We start from the raw sequence: 24,537 nt of genomic DNA on the forward strand, positions 1-24,537 counted from the left end.
AGACCAGGTGGACCAAAGAAGGGAGTTCTTCGGTGGCAGAAGAGGCGGGGACTTGCCTCCAGCAGGAACGCCACGTGCGAAAACAAAGGGGTGTGCCGAGGCCAGGTGCGTCCGTGGACTTGCAGGTTGAGGGAGGGGGCGCCGGGCTCGGGCAGCCGCGGGGAGGGGGGTGCTTTTCCCGGGCGGACTCCCGCCTGCTCCGGGCACAGCCTTCGGAGGCGCCTAACAACATGCCTTGCCACGCAGTCCCCTCCGCACAACTTTCATTTTTTATAGGCAAGTACGCGGAGGCCTTCGGGAAGTGAAATGACCCGCATCAGGTCACAGCTCTGGTCCACCCTGGGGTCCTGAGGGCCGGTCCGCGGATTGGCCTGCCGCACTGCCAGGGCCGTCCACGCTGAGCGGCGCTCCCAGCCCGCGGCCCGGGCCGCCGCTGTGGACTACGACTCCCACAATGCCCTCGGCCCAGCCTCCCCCCCTCGGCCGCCTCAGGAGAACCAGTAGAAGAGCAGGATTTCCAGGGGCCGTTCTCGGCGGCCAATAAGCGCGGTGGGGGGCGGGCCTCTCCCGTCCATTGTTCTCGGTGCCCCTCGGGCTCGAGCCGCGGTGGATCCGGAGGGGTCGTGTTGTGCCCGGGGGCGCTTTTGCGTGCGGAGTGGCTGCGGAAGCCCGATCTGGTCTCCCGAGAGGTGAGCCGGGAGAGACGGGCCGAGAGCGGCGCGGGCCGGGGAAGTAGCTAGCCCGCAGCAAGGGAATAACGGGCCTGGAGCCAGTGCGGGCAGTCCTGCTGGGGGAGGGGCGTCGGGGGCGCTGTCCGCGACAGTGGGCCGGGGTCCCAGGGTGGGACGCCTGGGGTCCGCTCGGCGAAAGCACCCGGACGTTGCTCGCGGGCGGTGAGCTGCCTGCAAGTTCAGCCGGGGGCGCGGGATTGGGACTGGAAGGCACGCTGGACGGCATCCCGCTCAGCTCCTGGTTTCACGGATGGGGAAACTGAGCTTCCGAGGGGGCGTGTCTTGCCCGGGTCCGAAAGCGAATGAGCTCACCGGGTGCAGTTTTCCCGGGCTCCCAAGCAGGACTTCTGTTATACCTGTGCCTCTTCTAGCCCTTTGGTAAATAACACATTGAGAGCTTCAGTGTTCCCACTAGCTTTCTTCTTTTTTTCCTTCTTCTTCTTCTTCTTTTTTTTTTTTTTTAGTTTTTCCTTCCCAGTTTTCCCTTTTTCTGGGGGGGGGGGGGGGGGGGGGTTGTTATATGAGTCTTTACGATATAGTAATGATTTTTAAAGAATAATTTTCCCTTTTATAGTCTTTGAGTGGTAATTTCACTGCCCTCAACATCTTGTGTAATTAACGTCCCAAGTTTTTGTTTTGTTTTGTTTTTTGCCTTGTGTACGTGTTCATTTTTAAAGGGATTTGGGGTCATACTTTGTCTAGTGTTTCTGTTTTGCTAGGTGTGTTTTTTTCCATAATTTTCATATTTATGAAGATTATCCCAGATTATTAATGGTTAATAATAATCTTTGTCAGCATAATTTTTAAAAATATTTGAAACTACAGCAGAATGCACACATCTGAGATTTCATATGTATGTTTTGTGCAACCATCATCAAATCAAGGTGTAGAACGTTTCCAGCACCCCAAAGGCTTTTTTGAGCCCCTTCTCAGTCAGTACCCCTGCCCCAAGGTAACCATTATTAAATCAGCATATTTTTTAAAAAATTGGCATAAAGTAAATATATTTTACTGTGTGGCTGTGACATAATTCACTAACTATTCCTCTGCTGCTGGATTTTTAAAACGTCAGGTTTGTTTTGCAATTAGGAACAATGCCACGGTTTTGTTTCCTTGCAAATATATTTTTCTTTACAAAGATGAATATTTTTAAAGATAAATTCCTGAGGGGCCGAGTCTGCATTGAGGAGAATGAACATTTTAAAACTTCATACTTTCTTTTCTCATTTATAATTTTAATCGAAGCATTGCTGTTTATTTTTTAAAACTTCATACTTCTATGGTAATAATGCAGTTAAGGTATTGCCTTCCTTCCAGCAAGGCTCACAGTATCTTCACACCTGATCCATTGCCAATCCTGAAGATGTCCCCGTAAGAAGGATGGTCCCTGAAGTTAAGTGACTAAGTTGTGTGTTAGGTCAAGGTCATTCCGCACCAAGTTTGAACTGATTCAGGGCAGAGTAACTCAGTCTTGGGTTCTTCGGAGGGCTTTGGATTTCTGATACTCCTGCTTTTGGAAAGAAAAGTGCTTGTTTTTTGTGCTTGTGATTCATCTTTTGCCGTAGAAAAGTTTTCAGGAATAAGCCGTTTTTCCTTTAAGAGAGGCAGGAAACTTGTGTTGATCTGTGGACGAGAATCACTTGGTGGCCTGACCTGGGCTGCTGTGAGTTAGATCCCTGTAGGACAGTCTGCTTATTGATTGTGGTTCCCTTTTCTCATTTCTCAGCCAGACAACTTGTGGAAATTTGAGGACGGAGGTGTCTTCTCAGACGAGCCTGGCTCTAGAAGACTGACGTTCAAGGCTCGAAGCCTGCGGGATTGCCTCGGGAAGGTGGATGATGGCTGCAGAGGGGCCGAGAGTAAGCACTCCCTTGAGCCCCTTGGTCCAGGCACCTCACGAGGAAGATGAACAGGAGGAGGTCACCACCATGATCCTGGAGGACGACTCTTGGGTGCAGGAAGCTGTACTTCAGGAGGATGGCCCTGAGTCCGAGAGCGCCGGCAAGGGCAGCCCCCACGGGGAGGCTGCTGGAGGGCCTCAGGGTGCGCTTGGCCGCCTTCGGGAGCTCTGTCGGCGCTGGCTGAGGCCGGAGGTGCACACCAAGGAACAGATGCTGACGGTGCTCCCCAGAGAAATCCAGGCCTGGCTGCAAGAGCACCGGCCCGAAAGCGGCGAGGAGGCCGTGGCCCTGGTGGAGGACCTGACGCAGACCCTTCGGGACGGTGGTAAGACGCTGGGCCTCACCGGGAGGGTGGGCACATGCCTCCGACGAGGGGGAGTGTGGTGTTTGTGGCAGAGGAGAACGTGGCGTCCAGGACGGAGCCCGGTGCAGCCCATTCTCCTGCTCTGTCTGCAGGCGGTCAGAACGCTGTCACCCCGTTTAACGCCCTTGTTGTGTGCAGTGACAGTTCCAGAATTTCACAGGACTACGCTCGGAGCTCTGTCTGTGCAGTAAGCGCAGTTTTTATGTCTGTGCTTATTTGGCGAGGGTGGGAAGCCGGTGGAGGTGGGGGAGGAGGGCGGCTGGAGACCGAGTAAACCACCCCCCTTGGCACCTTCCCTTGGTTGTGCAATACATGTTCAAATATTTGAAGTGCCAGCAATTAGAAAAACCAGATAATCCTACGTTCAAAGAGTGATTATTTTTATGAAACCAAGATCAGTGACGAGTAAGCCAGCTAATGCCTAGGAACTGTCTGTTAAAGTCATCCCGTGCTCTTGGCAACAGTTAACATACTTGTCTCCCGTGTTAGCGATACCTTCTGGGACGTGGACATGCCATTTCACTACTCTGTCTCCGTTCGGGGCTTCGGTTGTGGACTGAGCTCCCTGCTTACCAAATGCCTTCCTTTAGGCTGCTCCAGGACCCGTCGATCGTGGCTGCCTTTGCACTGCCCAGAACCGTAGACGTTCAGAGAGAGCAGAGGACGGGAGAGGTCAGGGAGGATGTGGGGCTGGAGCAGGAGGTCGTCGGCTGGAGTGGAATTTGGAAAAGGTGCAGGGCGGCGGGGAGGGGTTGGCACGAAGCTCGCTGGTTCAGGTGACAGTAAGGGAGGCCCGCTGGTTGGAGTAGAAAGTGTGTTTTTAGGAAGTGGTAGGATGTGGAGCACGGGGGCAGGGTGGGCTTGGACTGGATGTCGCTGGCCTCAGCAGGTTCTCGAACTAGAGCCCAAGCATGGGAGGAAGCGGAGTCTGGCAACAGGAAGTAGGTTTGATTCGAGTAGGGAGACGCTGGGGACAGGACAACAGCCGGGCCTTGGCTGGGCTGAGGTGGGGACAGCTGGAGAAGGGGAGGAGACCGGACACACCTAAGGTGAACTGAGAGTAACACTGGTTAGCGTTTATGGAGTCTTTTCTGGTCCGGGCCCTGCGCCTGGTATCTACGATGCAAAACTCACAGACCCTTCACCATCTTGGGAGAGAAGCGGGATTGTTATCACCAGAGAAACTGAGTGACTCCCCGAAGATCACGCAGTGAGTACAAGGACAAGTCAGGATTCGAACTCATGGGTCTGAGGACACGGTTCACGTTCTTAAGCGTTTCATCACAGACGTGGTGCAAAGCGATAGTTCCCAGCGAGGGTTTGGGAAGAGCGGACGCAGGCGAGGACTAAGACAAAGGGGGCTGACTCAGAGGTGTCTAGTCCGCAGGATTCAGAAGACTGGGAGAGAAGAGAAGAGAAGAGAAGGAAAGGAAGGTGGTTTGGGAGCAGAGGTTGTGACGATGCCTAGGGACGTGGGAGGTACGAGTAAAGCTGTCTTTTGGAGAAAGGGGCTGATGTCAAGGGCCCACTGTGAGCCCAGCCCTGCCCTGGGCACCTTACGTGGCCATCTCACTGGCAATCCTGGGGGCGGCTGTCCTGTCGCAGATGAGGAAATGGAAGCTCCGCAAGGTCAAGGCCTTAGTCGGTGTCGCACACAGCTGCCAAGTGCTGGGGCCGGGATTCGCGCTCTGGTCTGTGTGCTTCCGTGTGTGTTTCGTAGTTTTTTTCTTTCGCGTTGTTTTGTTTTTTGAGCAGCAGGCAGAAGTTTATATTAGAGTATAAGACCCGAAAGGAAGAATAGTATGAAAGCTGTCTTTACAGAGACGGGGGCACTTGAAAGTGAACACCCTCGTGTTCGGTAGGTTTTATTTGAAGCGAAGTACCTGAGTTTCTTTGGCCCTGAAAAATAACTTTTGATTTTACTCTTCCTATTTAAGAAAACAAAACCAAAAATTTGTCTCCATATCCTAAAAACTTACCTGTCTCTTGACAGATGTGACAAGCTTGTGATGAACTTCAGGCTCTTCAGTCTGAGGCTGTGGAGAGGCCAGAGGGGTTGAGGGCTGAGGAGTGACCCCTGGGTTGTTTAGTTGGGGAAGTCACAAAGCAGAGGGTCAGGTCTCGGCAGGTGTCTGAGGTGGTTACAGGCACCCCCTGCTACGACCCTCCCCACCTGGCTTGCTGCAGGGCTCTGTGCCTCTTATCAGCCCCAGAACATCCAAGATGGGTTCTTCGGTCCTCTGTCTTCTGCCCTTGCGATCGGCTTTGTTGGTCTCCATTCATTTCACAAAGTCGCCTGCCCCCGTCGCCCCCCCTCCCGGTGATTACTCAGAGGTACACCTGTGATCATCTCCGTCCTTTCTCATTTATTCAGCGTAAGACCACTTGCCCTCGTTCTGTTTGTGCAGCTCGGGACCTTTGGACACGTTTATCCAGCACCGGACATTGCGAGGCCTGGTTAGACAGTGGTTATTTAATGTTTCACTACCAGGCACATCTAGGTACTCCCATTTGAAGGTTCTTATAAGTTCAGTTAAGACAGGACTTGTGTGAATAGCTGAGGTGGTAACACTCATCTCTCCTTGTGTTTCCCAAGGACACTTTCGTCCCCATTCACAGCCCTGAGCCAGGTCCTTGGTATTTCTCACCGGCACCCCCGTAGGAGGCATGGCTTCCTCCCCGTCCCTGCCCCTGTTCCAGTCCCACCTGAGTGATCGGGCGCTCTCCTGCTGAAAACTCGTCGTGAGTTCCCCCGTGTCTCCAAATCCAGCACAACCTCTTTCTCCGGCCCGGGATCGGGGCTTTGTGTGACCTGCCCTGCGGCTGCCCTCGGTCATCATGTCACTGCCCCTGCTCCATTCACACCAGATCTTGCTGTTCCTTGAACGTAGCTGGTGCTTTCTAGCATTCATCTGTGCTCCTGAATTTTGAGTTGGAATGGCTTTGTCCTGTCCCTGTGTGAGAAAACCACGGGAGTCGTTTGACTGCATACCCTTGGAGATACCCTCCATAAAGCTGTCCTTACTTCTGGTCCCTCTTCCTGTCCCTAGGTCCAGCCACCCAAGAGCGTCCCTGATCATCTCTTCCAGAAACCATCTCCCCCAGGGCGTTTGGAACCCTCTTGTCCTTTAGCTTTTGATTATGTTCCATGTTGTTTTCCAGTTATGTGAAGGGTTGACTTAGTTCTCCTAGGAACCTATAAAATCCCAGAAGGCATGGAACCTCTTACCTTTCCTTTCCCTCCCTCCGTCCTACCCTTCCTTCCTTTCGTTTCCTTCCTTCCTTCTGTCTTTCCCTCCTTCCTTCCTTCCTTCCTTCCTTCCCTCCCTTCTCCCTCAGCACTGTGCACAGTGCCCCACTCACAATGGGAACTCACGAAGTGTTATTGGTATGAATAAGTAAATCCTTCCTGCCCATCTGCAGGTGTGGAGACGCTCCCCTGCACAGTCCACGAAGGAGGCAGACAGCTTCTTCATTCCAGGCTTTCTGCCTCTCCTTGAGGAAGCCGTGCTAAGCTTTTGTTTTATTTTTATATTTTTAAATGTTTATTTATTTTTGAGAGTGCGGAAGCGGGGTAAGGAACAGAGAGAGGGGGAGACAGAGAATCTGAAGCAGGCTCTGTGCTGGCAGCAGCGAGCCCGACTCAGGGCTCGGACTCACCAACTGTGAGATCACAACCTGAACCGAAGTTGGGACACTCAACCAACTAGGCCCCCCCGGCGCCCCTAGCCACTGTAGAATTGAGGCAGTTTGACCCGGTGCTGTTCTGTAATTGCTCTACCCAGGTTTCATCCAACTTTCTGTAAGAGGTAAGCAGACACTGTTGGAGCCTGCAGACCGGCGGACTCATGCCACGGTGGCCTTCCCCAGACTCCTCACTACAGTGTTGGTGCTACATCAGAGGAAAGGGGAAATGCTTCTCTCCTGATACATAGATTTTATCCCACAGAAGCTCCATCACCCAAAAAAGAGACTGCTGACATGAGAGGGGAGCAAAGGGAAATTATTGGGCTCAAGATGGATAAATTCCTCATAGATCAGTCCTCTGACCATTAGTGCAATGTGTGGTCCCTGGACCGGCAGCATCAGCGTCATCTGGAAATGTGTTAGAAACGAAATTCCTGGGCCCCACCCCGGACCGATGGAACCGGAAACTTTGAGCATGGGGGGTTTAACAAGCCCCCCGAGCGATCCTGATGCTGTCTCCACTTCGCGGGCCACCATGCTACACCTCTGGTTCTCAAACTTGACCACACTTGGGAACCACTTGGGGTCCCAGAGCCCACTCCCAGGGATTCTGATTTTCTGATTTAGTTGCCATGAGGTGTGGCCCAGGCAAGGAAGTTTTGAAAGCTCCCGAGTGGTCCTAAGATGCAGCAAAATTTCAGAACCACTGCTTAGAGCCTGGTTCCTCAAAGTGTGGTCCGTGGACCAAAGATACTGGAATCACCCGGTGCTTGTTAGAAAGATACACTCAGTCTCACCCCAACCCAAGTGAAGCCAAATCTGCATTCGAGATCTCCAGGTGGTTCGTCTGCACTTGGAAGTTTGAGAGGCACTGCTCTGGCTTAGAGAGCATTGGAGGTTGTCCGCTTCAGACCTACTCTTGTCCAACAGTCGAGCCAGAGTCACAGCTGACCTCTCCAGCCATCTTTAGAATCATCTGGCTTTTGAGCACAGGCAACAGGTGACCTATTCTGAGTTTTCTGCCACAGCAAAATGCTCCCTTTATGACAACAGAGCAAATACATTCGTTTTTCTTAAGAAGGAGAGCAGAGAAGGTGTCTGTCTTTTTAAAGCCACGATTCTTGGGGCGCCTGGGTGGCTCAGTCGGTTGAGCGGCTGACCTCGGCTCAGATCACAATATCGCAGTTTGTGGGTCTGAGCCCATGTCGGGCTCTGTGCTGACAGCTCGGAGCCTGGAGCCGGCTTCGGAGTCTGTGTCTCCCTCCCTTTCTGTCCCTCTCCCACTCAACCCTGTGTCTCTCTGTCTCCCAAAAATAAGCAAACATTAAAAGGTAAAAAAATAAATAAAGCTACGATTCTCAGCCTCAAAACAAAAATCACCTGTAATTCACGTAAATACCTGAAATGTGTACCACACAGAGCTCTTAGACGGAATGTCATACCTGTAGGATGTTCGGCAGTCACTCGTTTAAACTGCTAACCGAGCTCACTGCCGGTTTTATCAGCGGTTAAGCTTTCAAGCGGCCAGAGTGCAGGAGGGACAGAAACAGCGCTCCCAGTCGCTCAGGCGTGAGCAGGTTCCTGCCAGGCTTGCCAGGACGGCGCTCCGATGGGGGGAGCCCGACTGGGCCCCAAGCTGTAGCCCAGTCAACGCCTGCGTTTTCGACCAATGGCTCTGACGGTGGTGTTGAGGCACTGGTGTGTCGCAGTCAGGTGGGAGGGGCTTTACCAGAATTTGAAGCCTAACCCATGCTAAAGTGCCAAAGCCTGTGACTAATTTATTTCATTGTTGTAAATGAATCACAGTAAATTCAGGTTTATCTCCCTAGTGATAGCGGTTTTCCGCACACTCGCTGTGTTATGCTTCCTGGTGTGAGAGAGAAAGAGGAGGCGTCTGGCCAGGCAGGGGTCACGCACGGCCCTTGAACCCCAGCGGGGATGTGCTGTGCACGTGAGTCTAGAGCCTGTGTCCTGGGTGGGAAAATCCAGGAACCATTGCTTTCGCCTGAGCTTGGCCTGCAGCTTTTGTTCAGTAACCCAGAAGGGAAGAAAAAGGTCATATGGCAATTCGAGAACTGTTTAGTGAATGGTATTTGGACGGTGGTCTCGCCATTTTGAAAAAACTAACATTGGATCCTCATTTCATAACTTACACAGAAATAGATACTGCCTCACAAGTGACAAAAATAAAGTCCAGATGGATTCTAGCTCTCTACTCTAAAAGACCTGGCATGACACGTAGGAGAATCTTTTTATAATCTTGTGGTGGAGAAGGCCTTCTTAAGCAAGACAGCAATCTTCAAAGATGGATTGGACACAGGAAAACAGAAAAGTCCTTTGTGTAAAAAAGGTACTATGCACAAAGTTAAAAAACAGTGCACCAGCTGGAAATATTTGCAGCAAAGTCTGCGGTGTAGCAGATAAGCGCCCAAGATCCTTGATCTGTGAGAGGTTCCGTAATCATAAGAAGAGTCAACCCAGAACAATGAAAGGTAATTAAGAGATATGCATGGTCGGGGGTGTGCATGGGTGACTCAGTCGGTTGAGCGTCTAACTCTTGATTTCGGCTCAGGTCATGGTCTCGTGGGTCACGGGATCGAGGCTCCCACACACACCCCCAGTGGAGCTATCAGCTTGGAGCTTGCATGGGACTCTCTCTCCTTCTTTCTGCCCCTCCCCAGCTCATGCATGTGAGCTCTTTCTCTCTCTCTCTCTCAAAATTAATAAATAAAAGATATGAACGGGCAATTTAGAAATGAAAAGTAAATTGTAACTTTATGAAACCAGATGTTCAACTTTAGGAATGATCAGGGAAATACTCATTACAACAAGATACTATTCTTTTGCCTACTGGACCATCTGAAACTTAATAGCATGTTTCTGAGAATTCTCTGCCTTTCTGAGAGTTTATTTAATCTTTTAAAATTAACTTCAGGGGCGCCTGGGTGGCTCAGTGGGTTAAGCGTCCGACTTCGGCTCAGGTCACGATCTCGCGGTCCGTGAGTTCGAGCCCCGCGTCGGGCTCTGGGCTGATGGCTCAGAGCCTGGAGCCTGCCTCCGATTCTGTGTCTCCCCCTCTCTCTCTGCCCCTCCCCCGTTCATGCTCTGTCTCTCTCTGTCTCAAAAATAATAAAAATAAACATTAAAAAAAAATTAAAAAAAAAATAAAAATAACTTCAGAATTAGGAGGTAATGTCACCTATTTTAAATTTGATAGAGGTGAGCCATATATTCTTTTTTTTTAGTGTGATAAAATTTACAGAATATAAAATTTGCCATTTTAACCATAAAAAAATTTTTTTTAATGTTCATTTATTTTTGAGAGACTGAGACAGAACGCGAGTGGGGGAGGGGCAGAGAGAGAGAGAGAGAGGGAGACACAAATGTGAAACAGGCTTCCAGGCTCTGAGCTGTCAGCACAGAGCCTGACACAGGGCTCGACCCCACGACCATGAGATCATGACCTGAGTCAATGTCGGACGCCCAACCGACTGAGCCACCCAGGTGGCCCGCCGTTTTAATCACTTTTATGTGTACACTTCAGTGACATTAGATATATTCATATTGTGGTACAACTGTCACCACCATCATTCATCTTCAGAACTTCTTCCTTTTCTCGAGCTGCAACTCTGTGCGCATTGAACAGTAACACCCCATTCCTTCTTCCCCCGCGGCCCCTGGCAACCATTGTCCTTTCTGCCCCTATGATAAGCTTCCTCCAGGAACCTCATATAGAGGAATCACACAACATTTACCTTTTTGTGTCCGGCTTATTACTCCATTTAGCACAATGTCCTCAGGGTTCATCCGTGTAGAAGCATGGGTCAGAGTTTTATTCCTTTGCAAGGTCGAATAATATTTCGTTCGCTCATTTGTTGATAGATGTGTGGGTTGTTTTCAACATTTGGTTGTTATGAGTAATGCATGAACATGGATGTCAGAATACCTGTTTGTGTCCCTGCTTCCAGTTCTTTTGGGTAAAGATCCAGATGTAGAATTATTAGATCATGTGGTGATCCTGTGTTTAATTTTTGGGGGGAACCGCCACACTGTTTTCCATAGTGGCTGCGTGATTTTACATTCCCACCAGCAGCGCACGGGGAGAGAACCATAAATTTGAAGTCTGTCTTGGGGATGCATTTTTCAAAAGGTTTATGTTATTTATTTATTTTTGAGAGAGAGAAAGAGCAGGTGTGCACAAGCAGGGGAGGGACAGAGAGAGACACACACTCTCAGAATCCGAAGCAGGCCCCAGGTTCCGAGCTGTCAGCGCAGAGCCCCATGCGGGGCTAGAACTCGCGAACTGCGAGATCATGATCTGAGCCGAAGTCAGATGCTTAACTGACTGAGCCACCCAGGCGCCCCTCAGGGGTGCATTTTTGACAATCTTTTTATACTTTCTAAAACCTGAAGTTAGTCACAGACAAATATATATGGCGCTGTTAGTAAGTGGGTAATTAAGCGCTATGTCCAAGAGGAACAAGCTTGCTAATTGTGTTTACAGTGAAGCATATGAATAAATCAACTGGGTCGATACTGTATAGATAACTGTTAAGGTCAGTTGGAGGAGGGGCACATGGCTGGCTCAGCTGCTGAAGCATGCAACCCTTAATATCAGGGTCATGAGTTTGAGCCCCACATTGTGCGTAAAGTTTATTTAAGAAAAAGTCATTCAGGGGCGCCTGGGTGGCTCAGTCGGTTAAGCGTCCGACTTCGGCTCGGGTCATGATCTCGCGGCTCGTGAGTTCGAGCCTCGCATTGGGCTCTGTGCTGACAGCTCAGAGCCTGGAGCCTGTTTCAGATTCTGTGTCTCTCCATCTCTCGGCCCCTCCCCTGCTCATGCTCTGTGTCTCTCTGTCTCTCAATAATAAATAAACGTTAAAAAAATTTTTTTCTTTTTTTACAAAAAAAAAAAGTCATTCAGAGGAGCACCTAGGTGGCTCAGTCGGTTCAGTGTCCGACTTGGACTCAGGTCATGATCTCACGGTTTGTGAGTTCGAGCTCCATGTTGGGCTCTCTGCTGTCAGCACAGAGCCAGCTTCAGATCCTCTGTCTCCCTCTCTCTCTTCATCCCCCGCCCCCCAAATAAATAAATATCAAAAAAGAAAAAGTCAGTTAGACCAAATGGTCCCATCTTGGCCAGATATCAGCTTCTCAGAGGGGCCCTCTGGTCGCTGGCTTTCACATTAACCCTATTTTATTGCTTTCATAGTACTTCACACTGTCTGAAAATGGCATAATCTGAATAAAGAGTGTGTGTGAGGCTCATCAGTTCTTAAACTGCACAGGACAGTCCAAAACCTTCGTTTTAAAGTCTCCACATAGATAAAGGAACTTCTTTGCTACTTCAGTAGTTTTAGGGGAGAGAAGTTATTTAGAAAATGTGACCCTCTCTTCCTTCTTTCCTTAACACCTGACTCATCTCTGGAGTTTTCTGTCCTGGAGATCTGGGCCTTCCTACCACATCCTCCTTCCTTCCCGCCAGCCTCCCTCTTTGCAGCCACATCCGCAGAATATGCTCCTCTTGGCATCTTATAATAGAAGATACGACGTCGACTCGTGAGGTTCCTTTGGAAAGAAAATTCCCAGCCCGGACCGGCTCTTCCCGCCCCACGCATCACGTGTTGGTGAAGACACTCCCCGTGCATCTGACCTAGCCGTTTCTGAATCTTCATGCTCTTCATTGGCCACCAATAAAAAAAAGGAGGGAGCTGCCTGAGCTCAAATGCACTCTACTTTGTACTTTTTTTTTTGAGTAGGCTGCATGTCCAGCGTGTGGAACCCAGCGTGGAACCCAGCGCGGGGCTTGAACTCACGACCCTGAGATCCAGACCTGAGCTGAGGTCAAGACTTGGGCGCTTAACTGACTGAGCCACCCGGACACCCCTACTTTGTACTCTTTTGACTTCACCCGTGCCCGTCTTTCTTGAGGAGATGCTCGGAAGGGGCCAGGATCCTTCATCCTTCCCACCTCGGTGATAGTGTTTCCCGTGGAGGCCCTTGTGAAGGCAGAGCACTCGAAGGGCCACTCTTCTGTCCTTCAGAATGGCTCCTGTGCCTCTCTGCTGTCAGAGAGCAGCTTTTAAAGAACTCCCGTCCCTCCTTTGGCCTTTCCTGGAATATCACGGTCTTGCCTCTTTGTCTAGTAAAGGGGGGTAGGACTGGTTCTTAAGCTGCAGACGGCGGGAGGGGGTGTAATGAGGTGACAGAAGATAATCACATGAAGTTCAGCATCACTTTTAAAAGCTTTCCTATTATAAGGGAATTCTCTCATAGTTTCATCTAATTGTTCCACACTGTTTTTGTTTTGTTTACATTTAAATCTTCGATCTAGTTGGGATTTTTCCTGGTATGGGATCCAACTCAGATTTTTGCATGTGGCCTAACCAGTCGTCCAGCCTCATTTACTCAATGTCGTGTTTCTTCTCCACGGATTTGAGAGGCTGCCTTTATCATACGTTAAAGTCCCAGAGTCATTATACGGATTCTTGTTTCCCTTCTACTCGTCTGTCTTTTCATGTGACACCTGCATCAAATTCTGAATTCACATGTCCTTTGAGTCTATTTCTAGAGTTACTGTGTTGTTTTGTTGGTCTTATTGTCAATTTATATTTTCATTCTTGAGATTTGGTAATAGGTTTTAACATCTGGCAAAGATAGTCCCTCTCCTCCCCACCCCTGATTTTAGTCAGTAATCTTAAGATTTTTTCAAGTTTTTTTTTTTTTTAGTAATCTCTACATCCAACATGGTGCTCAGACTCACAACCCCGAGATCAAGAGTCGCACGCTCCACTGACCGGGCCAGCCAGGCGCTCCTTAATGTTTATTTATTAAAAAAATTTTTTTTAATGTTTACTTATTTTTGAGAGAGACAGAGGGCGAGTAGGGGAGGGGCAGAGAGAGAGGGAGACACAGAATCCAAAGCAGGTTCCAGGCTCTAGGCTCTGAGCTGTCAGCACAAAGCCTGACTTACGAACTGCGAGATCATGACGTGAGCCGAAGTCAGACACTTAACCTACCGAGCCACCCAGGCGCCCGTTTTTGTACCGATAAAGACACACTTCGAGTGCACAATTTGCCAATTTTTAGTGATGCGCTTTGAATTCCCGGGTATCCAGATGAGGCAATCAGTGAACACGTCCCGTCTCCCAGCCACCTTCTCTCAGCCCCGATTTTGGCTAGAGTATCGCTTCTGCACCGCTCTGTAAACTTGACGTTCTCTTTTCTCACCGTAATCGCCCCAGTAGTGTGAGACTTGCTATCAGGCGTTCATCCCCAGCCCTTTTGCTCCAGGGTTGCCTTCATCTCTTGGTTGACCGAAGCTCACCTCCTGGTAGTTTCTTCAAGAAGGGCTCCCAGGACCCACATTCTGTGACTTTGTGCAGATTCAGCGCTGTTTGCCTGCAGGCCTGATCCTTGGGGGTTTTGTTGAACGCGAGATCCCCGGCCTACCTTTGCTTTCCTGGGCTGCCTCGCGGCTCTTGCCGCCTGAGGCGCTGAATGTCCCCGTGGAGAAGTCTCAGCCCAGCTGGTTCTCCTCCCCCATGTGAGTGATTGGGGCCTTGTCGTCTCCTGTCTCGTCGCTAACCACTCTGGGCTGGTTTTCCTGACACCGCGCACCTTTCAAGGGTCCTTGTAGCTTCATCGGTTACACTTTTAGTGTTTGTCCTGTTCCTTGGTTTAGTTCTCTTTCCTCGCTAACTCCAGTTCTGTGCGTGTGGCCTCTCCTTTTGTCCGTTTCCGCCCTTCTCTTTAATCCCCTCATCTTCTCTGTCCCCTTCTTTTCACTGCTTTTCTCATTTGGGTCCCCCTTCCCCCTTTCTGAGCTTTCCCATCTGCCTCTTTTCCTTTGTGTCCTCATCTTGTCCTCTTGTCTCCAGACTTCCCCTGCCTCCCGGGGCCCTGCCGCCACCGCTCCGGCTTTCTCGACCGTTCACTTCGCAGCCGGCCTTCCTATGGGCAGTTGCTTTGCTTAGTGTTGTCTTAACGCGTGACCTATGTCGCCTTCTCAGGAATAATTCCCATGATTAATGTGAGGGTCAGAGGCTCTCTCCTTCTCCGCTTCCCAGAAACAGACGCTCCCTGCATAGGTGGCTCATGTGGGTGATTCTGGTTGCAACCTGACCTCCCGAAGCCAGCCCCGCTTGCCCAGGTCCCACATGCACTGTTGCTCTTGAGGGCGCGTCCCTTACCTTCAGGAAGTGACTTTCTGAGCTTATTGAGATCAGTTGCCCTTAGTCCCCCCCCCCCCACTCCCCCCGCACCCACTTTCCATGTTTATTCTCTTCACTTCCTGCCTCCTCGGCCTCTGCCCAGTCTCTGCTGTTTTTGGAAGCCCTTGTATGTATTTTGGTGTCTGCAGATTAATCTGCTCCCTAATCTCACTGCAAATGGAGTTTGGGTGCTGTTCATCTTCCCTGTTGCTTCTGAGCTCATTGCAGAACACACCAACCAGTTCTTCTGATTTTAAGGCAGCGGAAAAGCTTATGAGCTAGTGTCCTTGTTCAGAAGAGAACAACTACTAAAGTCATTTTAAAAACATGTCTTGGGTAGTGTTGGCTTGCCGAAAATAAACCAGGGCAGGGCGTCTGCCTGGAGGACCTTGTAGAAGAGTGGTGATGGCAGATCTCTGTGCTAGAACCTTGGGAAACCGTTGCAGGAAGCCGAGGACGCGCAGAACTCCTGGTCCTGGCCGCGTGGGGACATGCACCGGTCCCTGGAGACCTGGGGCCAGAGGGCAGGTGTAGGGGCCCACACACTACCAGCAGAGTGTGTGTTAGTGAGCATAAAATGTACCCTTATGTCTACCTGTGAGTTTAAATACAGTCTCAGCCAGTATTGACTGATGGCACGGCTGGAACCCGGGTTCTCCCTGAGGGATGTGTGGCAGATTTGATCATGTGCACATACGGAAATTTACCTTACCTTACAGAAACTCATAATCATGGAATCAAGCATCTAACTTTAAATAAATGATTTCTGGGGCGCCTGGGTGGCTCAGTCGGTTAAGCGGCCGACTTCGGCCCAGGTCATGATCTCATGAGCCCCGCGTCAGGGTCTGTGTTGACTGACAGCTCAGAGCCTGGAGCCTGTTTCAGATTCTGTGTCTCCCTCTCTCTGACCCTCCCCCGTTCATGCTTTGTCTCTCTCTGTCTCAAAAATAAATAAACGTTAAAAAAAAAATAAACGATTTCTTAGCTTCAGTCATGGGAATGTCACTAGGACTTTGTATAATTATTTTACTAATTGTCTTCCCTGCTCTGGATGGATCTGCTCTTTTCTGGAGGTCTTAAGTTAGGTGTTAGGGATAATCAGCCTATCATCCTTATCAATAAATCATTGATTTACTTCTGTACCCTACAGAATTCCAAAAAAGAATTAAAGACAGCTTACAGAAACTGCACAAGGGTGCTCGCTTCGGTAGCACATATACTAAAATTGGAACGTTATGGAGATTAGCCAAAAAGAAAGAAAGAGAGAGAAAGAAAGGGGAGGGAGGGAAGGAAGGAAGGAAGGAAAGGAGAAAGAAAAGAAGAAAGAACAGAAAAAAGAAAGAAAAAAGAAAGGGGCACAAGGAAATTATAGCAAAAAAGAAAATAATGGGAGGGGAAAATGAGATGAAAGAACACAGATTGGGGGCGGGACAAACATCCAGTATTCTTTCTCTGAGCTTTTGACTCCAAGCCTCCAAGCAGGCAAGGCAGAGAGGGGGAGCCATAACCAGAGGGGTGAGGCAAACACAAATGTGTTGATCAGAGAGTGGTTCTTTTGGGAATTTCGGTTACAGGGAAATTTCCTTCTCGCTCATCAAGAGGACATTGTGTGGTATAAAAAGTGTTGCCAACAACTTCCTGGCAGTGTTAACGTTCCCGACAGCCATTAATTTCTGATGACGCTTCTCAGGCTGCTCGTGACTATCGGCCAGAGTCATTAAATCAACACACGGTTCAGTTCTGTGAGGATCAGAACAGTGAGATCCAGGCTAACGGCTCTCCACTGCTCTGGTTTGATCCTGGGATAGACTTCAGAGTCTCTCTGTTAAGGAAGGGAATGCATGTCTTTTCGGGGATCCTCCCGAATGACTTCTTTCACCCAAATGTTTGATAAGTACTGGGCGGTAGTTTGACAAGTTTCTGGAAGGTAGATACTTTGTATTACCGATGGGAGGTCCATTCTACTGCAGAGAAATTTTAGGGCTCTTTTAACTGCCCACTTGCTTCCAGTCATCTATATAGACACCTGGAAGTCCTTTTTGCAGAGGCCCTGTTATCTCGTCTGTCTTACTTAAAATCTAGTTAGATTATTAACACCATAGTGTGATGCATGAGATTATTATATAATCTTTTTTTTAAAGCTTTTTAATTTATTTTTGAGAGAGAGAAAGAGACAGCGTGAGTGGGGAAAGGGCAGAGAGAGAGGGTGAGAGAATATCCTGACGCGGGGCTCGAACTCATGAAACCATGAGATCATGACCTGAGCCGAAACCAAGAGCTGGATGCTTAACTAAGCCACCCAGGCACCCCTGAAAAGAGACTGAATTTTAGGGAAATTTCTCCGGCACCAATGAAAAACGTATTCATTCATTCACCAAATTTAATTGAGCACCTGTTAGGCATATGGCACCTTGGTGAGTTTTGGGGGTCATTGTGTTCCCTGTTGTTTTCCCTTGATTAGGATTTTCACATCCCCACCTGACTTCATTTCCCAGTGGAGAAACAGATATAGATGTGGGACCCGAATCTTTAAGTCTTAGAAATTCTGGGTGATTACCACATGGGTATGAGGTCTGACAACCAGATAATCAGAAGGAAAGGAAATCAGCCTGGTTTTTTTCTTTCTTTTTTTTTTTTTAACATTTTTTTTTTTATTTTTGTGAGACAGAGAGAGACAAAGCGCAAGCAGGGCAGAAAGAGAAGGAGACACAGAATCTGAAGCCGGCTCCAGGCTCTGAGCCGTCAGCACAGAGCCCAACGAGGGGCTCGAACTCACGAACCATGAGATCATGACCTGAGCTGAAGTCGGACACCTAACTGACTGAGCTACCCAGGCGCCCCAGAAATCCACGTGGTTTTTAAAAGTTTTGCGTATTCCTTGGCCTCTTCATTTTCATGAGTTTAAATTTTAGGGGAGCCTGGCTGGCTCAGTCAGTAGAGCGTGTGACTCCTGATCTCAGGGTTGTGAGTTGGAGCTCCGCATTGGGCATGGGACCTACTTTATTTATTTTTATTTTTTTAGTGTTTATTTTTGTGGCAGAGAGAGAGAGAGAGAGCATGCGTGAGCAGGGGAGGGACAGAGAGAGAGGGAGACGCAGAATCTGAAGCGGGCTTCAGGCTCCGAGCTGTCAGCACAGAGCCCCACGTGGGGCTCAAACTCAGGGACTGGGAGACCGTGACCCGACCCCAAGTTGGACACTTAAGTGACTGAGCCACCCAGGTGCCCCAAGCGTGGAGCCCGCTTTGAAAACAAAGCTTAATTCGTAAAAGATTTCACTCTGCTTTCCTTTCCTTTCCTCATCATTACAGGAGGTTGAGTACAAACTGAAGAAACGTGTTTTTCTTCCCTGTTTCAGATTTTGAGATCCAGAGCGAGGATGGGGAGAACTGCAATCAAGATGTGTTCGAGGACGCGGAATCAGGGCAGATGTTGCCGGAGAGGCCCGACGGGGCGGGCACTCAGCGGCCTGACTGGGAAGGCGACTTGGAGAGAGACCGTGGCCCCCCGGGGGGGCGCCGGGGAGGGGCCCCGGCCGGGGGCCCCAGGGAGGTGGCGGCCCAGGGCCGGGAGGTGGGACGGCTCATCGGCCTTCAGGGCACCTACCTGGGGGAGAAGCCCTACGAGTGTCCGCAGTGTGGGAAGACCTTCAGCCGGAAGTCCCACCTGATCACGCACGAGCGGACCCACACGGGGGAGAAGTACTACAAGTGCGGCGAGTGCGGGAAGAGCTTCAGCGACGGCTCCAACTTCAGCAGACACCAGACCACCCACACGGGGGAGAAGCCTTACAAATGCAGGGACTGCGGGAGGAGCTTCAGCCGGAGCGCCAACCTCATAACCCACCAGAGGATCCACACGGGGGAGAAGCCCTTCCAGTGCGCCGAGTGCGGCAAGAGCTTCAGCAGGAGCCCCAACCTCATCGCCCACCAGCGGACCCACACGGGGGAGAAGCCCTACTCGTGCCCCGAGTGCGGGAAGAGCTTCGGCAACCGCTCGAGCCTTAACACGCACCAGGGCATCCACACCGGCGAGAAGCCGTACGCGTGCAAGGAGTGCGGGGAGAGCTTCAGCTACAACTCCAACCTGATCCGGCACCAGCGCATCCACACGGGCGAGAAGCCCTACCGGTGCCCCGACTGCGGGCAGAGGTTCAGCCAGAGCTCGGCGCTCATCACGCACCGCAGGACGCACACCGGCGAGAAGCCCTACCGGTGCGGCGAGTGTGGCAAGAGCTTCAGCCGCAGCTCCAACCTGGCCACGCACCGCAGGACGCATCTGCCGGAGAAGCCCTACAAGTGCGGCGAGTGCGGCAAGAGCTTCAGCCAGAGCTCCAGCCTCATCGCGCACCAGGGCACGCACACGGGCGAGAAGCCCTACGAGTGCCTGACGTGCGGGGAGAGCTTCAGCTGGAGCTCCAACCTCGTCAAGCACCAGCGCATCCACACGGGCGAGAAGCCGCACCGCTGCGGCGACTGCGGCAAGAGCTTCGGCCAGCGCTCCCAGCTGGCGGCGCACCGGCGGACGCACACGGGCGAGAGGCCCTACCGGTGCGTCCTGTGCGGCAAGAGCTTCAGCCGCGGCTCGGTCCTCGTCATGCACCAGCGAGCCCACCTGGGCGACAAGCCGTACCGCTGCCCCGAGTGCGGGAAGGGCTTCAGCTGGAACTCGGTGCTCATCGTCCACCAGCGCACCCACACCGGGGAGAAGCCCTACAAGTGCCCCGACTGCGGCAAGGGCTTCAGCAACAGCTCCAACTTCATCACCCATCAGAGGACTCACGTGAAGGACAAGCTGGGCTGAGGCGGCAGAAGGGCCCCGGGGCACCGAGGTCCCTCCGGGAGAGCCATGCTCCCTAAGCGGTCTCTGGGGACTTTTGCGGGGACCTCGCCCTCCCCCGTCGCCATCTCTAACACACCTCGGTGGTCGCAGGCGAACCCCCAGAACAGGGCACAGGGACGGAGGGTCGGGTCTTCTCACTGCTTCCTTTTCAGGCGCGACTGGCGTCCTGCGTCCCGGTGCTCTGTGCCTCAGTCCCCCGCTCTAGTGGGACGGGGTGGGGCGGGGGTGGGGTGTTTCGCATGTGGAACGGAAGACCGCGTGCCCCCAGCCCAGGCTGAGTCCTCGGAAATACGGTCCACAGGTGCTGGTGGTCTCGCCCCCACCTCGCTGGGTTGAGGTGCCTTGACCCCGAGCTGCTGGCACGCCAGGGCGCCCCGTCCAAACCCACTCTTCCTGGCGTGCGTCCTGGGCTTTGATTGCAGGTCAGGGTGGATGGGCTCGTCCAGCTCTGGGTCCTCCACGTGAAGGCAAAGGCCGTTTCTGTTTGTAGAAAGCGTCAGGAACACCTAAACACCAGGCTGTATGCCCTGGAACCAGCATCCTGGTAGGCTTTCCGTTGGTTAGGAGCTGAACGGGGCCTGCCAGGAAGGGTATAAACGGGGATGTACACATTTGCCCGTGTCTCTGCTTACTGTCCCGTGGGAAGTCGGCTGCCGGGGGAATGCACTGGTTTTTGTGGAGTTTTGGTTTTTGAGTGGGAAGTGAAGTCGGGAACCCCCACTGCCTACCCCTGGCCGATGGTGGTTTCTGTCTCATCGAGGGTGGAACAGCCCTGCACTCTTCAGGGGGGCCTGTGTCTTCACCCCCACAGATAAACAGCCCCCAGATCATCTCTCTGCACTGGCCATTCCCGTTCTTCTCTTTTTTATGTTCTATATGCAGAGATAGAATTCTGTCTGGTAGCTTTTGTATACTTTCATATTTTTAAGGAAGTGTTGATTTTGAGGACACACAGTCTGTGCCCCGGAGGGATGTGAGCTTGAATCAAGGGCTGTTCTAACAGGTGTCATCCTTGGTCTGGGGGTGCTACCAGCGCTTTGTGGTTGGGTCCTTGAGCTTCGAAACCGTAGAGACCAGGGGATGGTAGCAGGTCAGGGGGTTGTTATGAGGAAGGGGAGAGCAGATAAAGTGTTTCTGGGAAATGCGAAACCACCTCCTCCAGCGCATGGAGCCTGTGCTCACCACGGGCCTTGGTTCTTAGAGAACGGATGCTCAACATTGCCTAATAAAATAGTCTCATTCTTTGCCTGTGTCTGCCTTCTGATGTGGACCGGACTATTAGCAAACCCACACACCTCACTTCCCACACACTCACCTCCTGCCCTAGGCCAAAAGTGGCCCAAGACCTTCAGGGAGTCAAAGTCAGTGGCTTCAAAGAACACACCTTTGGGTGAGCCAAGATCTGTGTGCTTGACCGGTGCACACACCTGTCCACCATCCTTTGCCGACTCTGCATCCGGTCTGTCAACCAAGATGGAGTGGCAGGTTTGGCTAAGAAGCCAGCGGCCTCCTAAGGAGGCTGTTGGGAATCATCTCTATCCAGAATCAACTAGATTAGACACAAGGAGGACGTTTCTAAACTAGGCAGTGATGGTTGTGAAACCAAGCCACGTAGGCCATGAAATCCCCATCATTCACTTATTTGGCAAACATTGAGGACTTAAGTACCATCACGGTGTTGGGTACTAGGTTCTAGGAAAACTCCATAAAGTTTCCGTAGGAGGAATAATCCCACCTGTCCGGATGGATAGGGTGGTTTTCCAGCTGATACCAAATTCTGGGATTTGGGTTGTAGAAGATACTAGCATTCTCTTCCTCTAAGTCTCAAGAAAAGAGCTGATATTAAGCTTTGCAAAACTTTTTTTTTTTTTTTACTCCTCTCTACCTAGTAGGGACACAAAATATCTTAGGAAAAAAAGGGACAGAAGATCAGGTTGGGAGATGACAGTCTGTGGTCCTAGAAAGCTTGAGAGTCCGTCACTTCCTGTCCTGCCTGCCCCTGGAGCGGATCTGTGGAGGCAGAGGGGGCTTAGCATGCACTGGCCTTCGTGCGGCTCCGTGTGGGATGCAAGGGCACAGCCTTCTTCCCTGGAAGACGTCAGGAAGCCCCAGGCCCCTTGGGGGGACTACTTCGGCCCCCCAGCAGATTTCCTTCGGCCATGTCTTTGCCTGTGATTCAGTCACACCTCTGTAACAAAGTCTATTTCCCCTGAATGTACATGCATTTAGGGATTGAGGTTTTATCATGTTTGTTTCATGGGAACAGCCTTGGGACAGTTACAAATTTAGGGACAAATTTCAAATTTAGAACAAATGGTGAAAAAAAAAAAAAGCAATTGCTTCACCCTCGGGGAGTCCCCCATGTCCAACTCAGCAGGTCCTCTCCGTGACTTGCTCACTCCCCTCTCCTGGGCCCTCAGGGGCCTCCTTGCACGCTTAGGCCGTTCCCAGACCCAGCTTGGCTCACCTTCCCTGAGAACCCCGAACCTGTCCGGTGTGGCCTCCCTCAGCGTCCCGGCCCCAGAGCAACAAGCTTGTCCGTGGCACCCTCACTTCCTCCAGGCTCAGCCAAGAGCCACCGTTCAGGGTAGCAGTAAACCATCTCCACCTGCGCCAGCGGCTGCTTCTCTCCCGGTCAGGGCCTCGCCCCCTCAGTCACTCCCCCACCCCTGCTTTCCAGTCTCCTAGAGCCTTAGACCCAGCATGTCCAGGAGGCCCCCTCCCTACCGGCCTCCCTTGTGTTTGCTCTGTGAGTAGCACTGCCATCGCGTGGCCCCACTCAACCCCAAACCTGGGAGTCACCCAAGACTCCTTCCTCCCTCCCTCCCTCAGAGCCATTCGGGACCGGAGCCCTGCAAGTTCTGCCTATTTAACATCTCTCCCGCCTCATCTCCCGCCTCACCCCACCCCCAGGGCATAGTTCATACCCTTCCGCTTGCAGTAGCTCGCAGGCTCCCTCCCTGCCTCCTTCTTCATCCTCAACTGTAGCCAGCCTGAGTGTGAGCCCTTCACTACCCAGTTTAACCCCCCCAGGGCTCCCCATCCTACAGAAAGGCTGTGTTCCTTGGAGCACAGATGAAGTCTTCCTGACGGGCCTCTGAGGAACCTCTGTACCCTGACCATCCTCGCCCCCTGGCCGCTCCCCTTGAATGTGCTCCACAGGGCCTGCCTTGTCTTCCCGCTGTCCCCTGTTCTGTTCTGGGATGCCTGGCCTCCCGAGGGCACACCTGCACATTTCTGAAAACTCAGTCTGGGTACCGTCTCCTTCGTGAGGCCTTCCCTGCTCTTCTCTGGCAGACCTCACCCTGCGTCCTGCACCCAAGGACTGTCCAACCTCAGAGCCTCAGACATGATTCTGCCCCTCTGCCTTCTATGTGTTATGATCACACCTGTACTGATCTCTGGCACCCACCTCAGGACTTGATATGTGGTAGGAACTCACTTTTTGCTAATTGAGTTCCTTTCTCGGAGATATACAGAAATGCAAGAGGCAGGGGGAGCCCGAAACTCTGACCTGGAAAATGGACTCAGTTCCCCACACTTCCCTTTGATACGATGATAAATACACGTTAGTGAGTTTTAACTTCAGTGCCTCTTGCCTAAGTTAGGATTGACTGCTATTGGTGAATGAAGTCACAGCCGAAGGCATCTATAAAAATCAACTAACCAGGTCACCTGGCTGCCTTAGTCAGCGGAGTGTGCAATTCTTGATCTCAGGGTTGTAAGTTCGAGCCCCACGTTGGGTGCAGAGATTACTTAAAATAAAATCTTGGGACACCTGGGTGGCTCAGTTGGTTGAGTGTCCAACTCTTGATTTTGGCTCAGGTCATGATGTAACAGTTTGTGAGATCAAGCCTTACATCGGGCTTCCCGCTGGGTGTTGAGCCAAAGATTCTCTTTCTTTCTCTCTCTCTCTGCCCCTCTTCCTCGATTGTGTACTCACTCCCTCTTAAAAAAAATTTTTGTTTAAATCCTTAAAAAAAACGAGCACCTGTGCGGCTCAGTCGGTTAAGCCTCCAACTCTTGACTTCAGCTCAGGTCATGATTTTACGGTCATGAGCTCAAGCCCTTCATCAGGCTCTGCACTGATTGTGGGGCCTGCGTAAGATTCTTTCTCCCTCTCTGCTCCTCCCCTGCTAGCACTCATGAGCGTGTGCTGTCTCTCTAAAAATAAACCCATAAATAAATATTAAATTAAATAATCTAAACATAAAAAAACCCCAAACTAACCAGTATCCTAATGAAACAACTCGTATTTTTGAAATGTCACAGGTGTCAGAAGCCAGTGGGAAACTAGGCATTTTCTTTCCTGTAGCTGAGTCTAGTACACAATGTTTCTCTTGTCTGGACAAGCAATGTATCTTATCAAGAGAGTGTATCTTATCTCACTCTTACCCTTTGATCCTAGTGCGTTTATATGACATATCCTGAGAACCCCCCCCCCCCCGTTTTAATATATACATTTAAAAAAAAATTTTTTTTTTTTAATGTTCATTTATTTTTGAGAGAGAGACAGAATGTGAGCAGGGGAGGGGCAGAGAGAGAGGGAGACACAGAATCCAAAGCAGGCTCCAGGCTCTGAGCTGTGAGCACGGAGCCCAACGTGGGGCTCGAACCCACAAACCAGGAGATCATGACCTGAGATGAAGTCGGACGCTTAACCGACTGAGCCGCCCAGGCGCCCCTATATATCCATTTTAAAATACAAAACACAGGTAAGTGCACAAAAGTGTATGCTCATGGCACTCTTACAAACTGGACACACCCATGTAACCAGCACCCAGATCAAGAAACAGCACCG

At 51.1% G+C, this 24,537-nt stretch overlaps 1 protein-coding gene across 2 annotated transcripts; it reads left to right on the top strand.

The window, feature by feature from the left end:
• The first annotated feature begins 126 nt into the window (after positions 1–126).
• ZSCAN2 (zinc finger and SCAN domain containing 2) lies at positions 127–19,927 on the top strand. Of its 2 annotated transcripts, none has more exons than XM_049614235.1 (3): positions 127–689; positions 2,458–2,957; positions 18,253–19,927. In XM_049614235.1, the coding sequence occupies exons 2-3, from the start codon at positions 2,567–2,569 to the stop codon at positions 19,695–19,697; spliced, it is 1,836 nt and encodes a 611-aa protein (XP_049470192.1). In that variant the 5' UTR covers positions 127–689; positions 2,458–2,566; the 3' UTR covers positions 19,698–19,927. The 2 variants fall into 2 exon arrangements, with proteins under 2 accessions (XP_049470192.1, XP_049470193.1); XM_049614236.1 differs by lacking the exon at positions 18,253–19,927 and adding an exon at positions 3,089–3,751.
• The last annotated feature ends 4,610 nt before the right edge of the window (positions 19,928–24,537 follow it).

This window comes from Panthera uncia (assembly GCF_023721935.1).
Source record: "Panthera uncia isolate 11264 chromosome B3 unlocalized genomic scaffold, Puncia_PCG_1.0 HiC_scaffold_2, whole genome shotgun sequence".
Taxonomy (NCBI): domain Eukaryota; kingdom Metazoa; phylum Chordata; class Mammalia; order Carnivora; family Felidae; genus Panthera; species Panthera uncia.

Excerpts from the sequence above, each read along its gene's own strand:
- ZSCAN2 (XM_049614235.1), top strand. The coding sequence starts at position 2,567 with ATGATGGCTGCAGAGGGGCCGAGAGTAAGCACTCCCTTGAGCCCCTTG. Across the intron at positions 2,958-18,252 it reads GCAGACCCTTCGGGACGGTG|ATTTTGAGATCCAGAGCGAG; the intron begins GTAAGACGCTGG and ends TCCCTGTTTCAG.